At 38.5% G+C, this 6642-nt stretch overlaps 1 protein-coding gene across 1 annotated transcript; it reads left to right on the top strand.

Annotated features, from left to right (window-relative positions):
* The first annotated feature begins 5049 nt into the window (after positions 1 to 5049).
* LOC114187795 lies at positions 5050 to 6288 on the top strand. Its single transcript, XM_028076167.1, has 2 exons — positions 5050 to 5571; positions 5704 to 6288. Exons 1-2 carry the CDS (start codon positions 5050 to 5052, stop codon positions 6286 to 6288), a joined length of 1107 nt encoding a protein of 368 aa, XP_027931968.1.
* The last annotated feature ends 354 nt before the right edge of the window (positions 6289 to 6642 follow it).

Genomic DNA, 6642 nt, shown 5'->3' on the forward strand with positions numbered 1-6642 from the left:
TTCAATAAGTCAAAACAATATTTTGATTGGTTTAGAAATGTTCCATGCTTGAGTTGCTTGACTTGCAGCCTAGAAAGTAGATAAGCTCACCCATCATGGACATCTCAAACTCTCCCTACATAGTTGTAACAAACTCTTCACACATGGTGTTATTATTTGAACGAAACTCTCCTTGCATGATATCATCAACATACACTTGAACAAGTATAACATCACTTTCATGTTTTCTAATGAAGAGTGTTTTATTTGTAAGACCCGGGAAAAATAAATAAATAAATATTTATTTAATAAATGTGAGAGTGGGAATCCCTAAGTTAATTAATGTGGTAAGAGAAGACAAGGAATAATACTAGCTTAAGTGGTTGAGAGTACGTCTTTATTATGAAAGAACTTTGGTTCAAATCTTGTGTATATCATTAGGGTGTTAATTGATTGGTTTTATTATTTCAATAATATGTTGAACCATGGGGCTTGATAATATAAGCCTTGATGCATAAGAATTATCAAGAAACACAAATTGGCTTGTTGGTTATGCATTTTCTTGGTAATGAGGTGGATGAGAGTTCGATCTTGGTTAGAGCAAGAAATAAAATATTTTATATATATATATATATATATATATATATATATATATATATATATATATATATATATATATGTAAAGGCGTAAAAGGTTTTAGTTTTTTTATATTCTGTAACGTCCCATTTAATCAATAAACCTAATTAAAGGAAACGTCATACAAGATAACATAGTAACGCGGTCTTAGAGCATAAACACTACTCCTTACAATATTCGAGGCACACCACGATGCCAAAACAAAACAGGATACAAGGTTCAACAGTAAAACACGTCAAATTTAAAAGATAAACCACTACATAGGCCAAAGCCCTATAACAAAGCCCAATCTCCCACACACAAGGTTAACCCTTAATGAGTTTTAGGGCTCCTACTACTCTCACCACAAGAGTCAGTCTGCTCTAAGTGAGACTAACTGATTCCTTATAGTGTTAGGATGCAACCTTACCTTGAATCCTTACCAAATTATATAGATGGAGCACCACCATAATTCCTACTAACAAGGGTCATGGAATTATGTCCCGACCACTGAAGCACGACCATGAGGTCTCATCTAGAGGCCCATGGAATTACGCACTGACCACAGAATAATCACACTCAATCAATCAAGTAATATTTATCATGCACATAATCTCATGCCAACATTTACAACCTGATGAGTGCGTATTTTTACCCTCATTCAGTGTTTAATTCTGGATATTTAATTGAATTTATGTGCTTAAAGAGTGATTTAATTGATAATTCTAACAATTAGGCTATTTGAGCTTATGTGACAAAAATGTCTTAAAAAGTGATTTTAGTTGCATAAATTATTTTTGGATATTTTAACGTTTGTTGATGCAGCTGAAGTTAAGATTAAGCTCATTCAAGGTGAGAAAATAAATTGACGGAAGTTATAGAACACCTTTAAATAAGTCTGAATTTAGCAAGTTCTGGAAAAATCACTTATGCACCCTAGTTTTTACTTATACACTCCCCTCTTTCTAAATGGGTCTCACCAAAAACCTATTTTGCACCTCCTAATATGTCTATTTACATCCCTCCTACCACTTAAACCCAACATACTCAGATCATGCCATGTGGCAATCCATAACTTTCAAATTTTTCCAACCACATGTTGACATGTGTCATGATCCAACAACTGAAAATTCAGCCAATCAAATGGTGCCATGTCATCATCTTCCATCTCACCGGCATTCAAAACGCAACAGCTGTCACAAGAAGGTTACCTTCATTCTGCGGCAGAAACCTTGAGGAAGGAGAGAGAAATCTGATTTGGGAGAAGGAGGTGCCACGTGTTGGTCTGCTATTGCACAGCAAACTAGTCAAAGTTGGTCAAACAGTCAACTCTGGTCAAATATTCAAATTTGGTCAAAGATTGGTCAAACAAGAGGTGTTTAACTGTAAATATTGATATTTTTTGATGTCTCTGCAAATTTGGACTACATGATTAAAAATGGGTTATTTAGAAAATTAATACAAATATTATTTGGTGAGACTTTACATTGATTTTATTTAGAAACTTTCATATGATTAAATGAGATTTTACCAATAATTGAGACTTTACTTTGGTTAAAGGTATTTACTCTAACTACAATTAATTGAGACTTTACTTTGATTAATTAAGTTTTTTATTTGGTAAGGAGATAAAAGAATAGACATGATTAGGCATAGTAAATTTGATTGAGACTGTACTTTGGTTGAATTTATTGTGGATAATCTAAAAGTTCTCACTTTTAATTGAGACTGTATTTTGGTTAAAAGTGAGAACGCCAACAAATTAATTAAGACTTTACATTGATTAATTTGTAAATCTATAACAATAGTTAATTGAGCAATACTCTTTAGATAACCGATGATGAATCTATTTCGAAAAAACAATGGAATCAATCTATTTTCTTTACTATTGTTTATATCTTATTTTATCTTTTTATCTTTGTCCCTCATATTTTTATTATTTTATTTGACTAACCGTTTTGTATAGATTTTATAAGAACTAACTTGTTAAAAATCAATTCCGTGTTCGTTGGGACACGACTTTGGGTTACTTTACCCTTTCTATTTTGTTGACTACTTTCTTAACAATACTGAAGTTGTTATAGATAAGTAGTATTAATTTGAACGCGTCAACGATAGTGTTATCAAATTTGGCGCCGTTGCCAGGGAACACGGGTAGAATTTTTATCATTTTAGTTCTTATTTTTATTTTTATTCTTTTGATTTTATTTTTTATTTTTATTTTTATTTTTATTTTTATTTTTATTTTTATTTTTATTTTTTTGTTTATCACTTACATTTTTTTCCCAATTTTTATTCTAACATTTTTTTTTATTTTCTTTAGTCATTTTATTTTATTTTATTTAGTTATTTTTTTAAGCATAGTTTTTGTTTGAGGAATTTTGTTAGGAAATTTGTGGAACTAGTTGGGAAAAACTTTGGCTAAGGAAAGATAAGGTACTTAAGTTGTCCATTGAGACGCACCTCTCTTTCCTGGAAGTCTACTCAACAAGCTTTAAAGTTATTTCTTTTCAGAAAACCTCTTTCAAAAATGCAAAATAATTTTTCATACGAAAGTAATCAACATTGTAGTTTTCAAATGGATTACAATTTCTATCCACAACAACCACGTGATTTTCAGCAACAAATTGTCACACCTACTTCTACACCTGATATAAGTGGGTTAACTTTACGACAACTTAATGATCTATATCCTAGATCCTCTTTTTTGGGATATGAGGAACAACCATATTCTGAGTGTCCACCTCAACAACCATATGTTCCAAATAGTTTTCAGCAACAATATGTACCACCACAGCAAGTTGAAGCAACCAATGGACAATCCTACAGGGAAGTTATTGTAAGACCCATGAAAATTAATTAATTAAATATTTAATTAATTAATAAATGCGGGTAGGAAGCGCCTTTATGGCATTAATTGTTGTTTAATGTGACGTAGAAAAGTGCTAGCTCATGTGGTTGAGAGTACTTGAATTGTATGAGAGGACTTGGGTTGGAGTCCTATGTATGTCAGTTATGTGTTGTTGTTTTATTATTGATTTTAAAGATATGTATGATGATGTGATTAGTATTGTAAACTTATGTTGATTTGTGTGTATCACCAAATGTGAATTGGCATAGTGGTTGTGCTTTGGCCTTATGAGTGGAAGGTCATGGGTTCAAACCTTGGTGGGCAAAGAATAAGCTTTATTTTTGCTAACTAATAGTTGTGATATGAATGTGAAGGGGTAAAGAAAAGCCTAGCAAAATGGGGCAGTCAAGGGGGCTGGGAAATTACCAAATAAGTAACATTGAAGAGGAATTAAAAGCCCAAACTCGTATTATTTTTAAAACCCTTAATTAGGACACTTATAAAAGGCCATTTTAAAGGAAAAGAAGGGTTTTGGCAATGTTGTGAGTTGGCTTTTGAGAGGAGCACGAGTTTTGAGGTTGAGGGAAGAGAATTGGAGGCTGAATTGAGAGGGTTTTGGAACAAAAGAGTCGGCAACAAAGGAGCATTTTCTTTTCCCCAAATTGAATCAAGAAGTCCAGGTTAGGGGAGCTGAACCCAAAATTTGTGTTGTTGTGTGTATTTTATGTTTTTGATAGAATTATGTGCTGAAATTGGTGATGCATGTGATGGAAATTGGGGGTTGTGAATTTGGCAGTGCTGTGTTTTGAATTTTGGACTAAATGCATGAAAAAGAGGGGTTATACATGGTATTTGCGGGAATGGGGTGGAAACTTGGAATTTGGGGAATTTCTGGAGTCTATGCTACGCCAATGCGATGTGGTAAATTGTGTAAATTGATTTGGTATGATCGAACTCTGTTTGGTATGTTGTGGTGTGCGAATTGAGCAAAGTCGGAGTGGGTCGAGTGCGTGATCAGTGAAGGAGTCTGCAATTCTCGCTCAGGCGAGCTTGGCTCGCCTAGACGAGATTAGCAGAGTCGCATACCCTATTACCATTAGAGCGTCTCGCTCAGGCGAAGAGGATGGGTTTTGAGCGACAAAGACTCTCGCTCAGGTCAGTGAGGTTTGCCTAAGCGAGATAGCGAGGGAGTTGCACATGTTGAGCGTGACTTCTCGTCCAGGCGAGGGTTTTGTGGGTTTTGAGCGAACTTGGGTCTCGCCCAAGCAAGATGGCCTCGCCTAAGCGAGATGTCTTGGTCATGTTTTGGTGCTTTGCGTGTATTTCGACCCAGGCGAGTTGAAAGGTGTTTTTGGGGGAGAGATGATCTCGCCTAGGCGAGAGGATCTAGCCTAAGCGAGATAACTTGATGTTGTTGTTGTTTTAAGCTCGCTCAGGCGAGGCGAGGTGAGTTAGCCTAAGCGAGGCTGTGGGCTTAGCTTGGGCGAGGAGGAATAGTGGTGCTGATGACATCGCAGAGGCCATTCATCGAATGGTGGATGCGATGCAAACATCGGTAGCGGCACAGCCTAGGGCGGCAATTGCACCATTTAGGGTGCCAACGATGGAGGACTTCTTGCGCCACAAACCGGCGGAGTTCAATGGCAAGGTCTCTCCGGATGAAGCGGATGCTTGGCTCCGCAAGTGTGAGAATATTTTTAAAGTGATGAATTGCCCTGATGAGCAGAAGCTACTCTTTGCCACTTATCTGCTGAATGATGATGCAGAGTATTGGTGGATGGGAATGCAACAACAGATGCAGACCCGAGATGAACAGGTGGATTGGACTAGCTTCAGGGCGCGGTTCCTGGAGAAATATTTCCCCGATACCGCTAGACAAGACAGGGAGGCAGAGTTCCTCACACTACAGCAGGGGGATATGACAATGCAAGAGTACGTGAACCAATTTGAGCATTTGGCGAGATTCTCTTCACAGAATATGACAAAAGAGTGGAGGTGTTTGAAGTTTGAGCGAGGACTCAAACATGAGCTTAAGAAGGTGGTGACTCCTTTACGAGAGAGGAGATTTCCTGTCTTGGGGGAACAGGCCAAGAGTGTCGTGTATTTGGAGAAGAGTCCTGGCCCAGTGACGAGTAGACATTAGAAGAATGTCGTAAAGGCGCGGCAAATGAAGAAGCTGTACAGCCGGCCATAGATGTGTGGGGGTCCCACTTGCTATAATTGTGGCGGACCTCATTTGAAGTGAAACTGCCCACAGCTGACCAGTGGAGTAGGGGGATCCGGTGATCGTCACAAGTGCTTCATCTGCAACAAACCGGGCCATTTTGCTAAGAACTACCTTGAGAAGAAGAGCCCTGGTGCGAAGAAACCAGCAGTAGCCTCGCCAGCAGAACGAGCACGAGCAACTGGGAGAGTTTTTGCCATGACATCTACTGAGGCGACTCAGTCAGGTAATCTTATACTTGAGCCTTGTTTACTTATGGGGCAGGAGGTATTAGTTTTATTTGATTCTGGCGCAACTCATTCCTTTATCTTTAATGCTTGTGTGGGACGATTGAGTCTGGTGACACGTGACTTGGGGTGTGAGTTGCTTGTTTCAACTCCTTCCTCGGGCCAGGTAGCTACCAGTTCAGTCTGTGTTGGGTGTTCAATGGTGGTGGCAGGTCACAGATACAAGGTGAAGTTGGTGTGCTTGCCCTTGGAGGGATTGGATGTGATATTGGGAATGGATTGGTTTTCTATCAATCACATCATAATTGATTGTGGACGGCGCAGTTTGGTATTCCCAGAACATGAAAGGTTGGAATTGATATCATCTCGGGAAGCTGCGAAAGCATTATAAGACGGGGTCGTGTGTTTTATGGTGGTGGCCAAGCCAGAGAGGAAAAGTGCGGCGGAGGTGATCCAAGCTATACCGGTGGCTAATGAATATGCAGATGTGTTTCCAGATGAAGTGCTAGGGTTGCCGCCGAGTCGAGACATTGATTTCACCATTGACCTCATTCCTGCTGTAGGTCCAGTGTCTTTGGATCCATATAGAATGGCACCGGCTGAGCTTGCAGAACTCAAGAAGCAAATTGAGGAGTTATTGGAGAAGCAATTCATTCGACCGAGCGCTTCACCTTGGGGAGCTCCAGTTCTGTTAGTAAAGAAGAAGGACGGGAGCTCGTGGCTATGTGTGGATGATAGGCAGCTG

The sequence above is a fragment of the Vigna unguiculata genome, chromosome 1, assembly GCF_004118075.2.
Source record: "Vigna unguiculata cultivar IT97K-499-35 chromosome 1, ASM411807v1, whole genome shotgun sequence".
Classification (NCBI taxonomy): domain Eukaryota; kingdom Viridiplantae; phylum Streptophyta; class Magnoliopsida; order Fabales; family Fabaceae; genus Vigna; species Vigna unguiculata.

Coding starts and splice junctions, on each gene's coding strand:
- LOC114187795 (XM_028076167.1), top strand. CDS start 5,050: ATGGAGGACTTCTTGCGCCACAAACCGGCGGAGTTCAATGGCAAGGTC. Junction 5,572..5,703: donor TGGAGAAGAGTCCTGGCCCA/GTGACGAGTAGA, acceptor AACTGCCCACAG/CTGACCAGTGGAGTAGGGGG.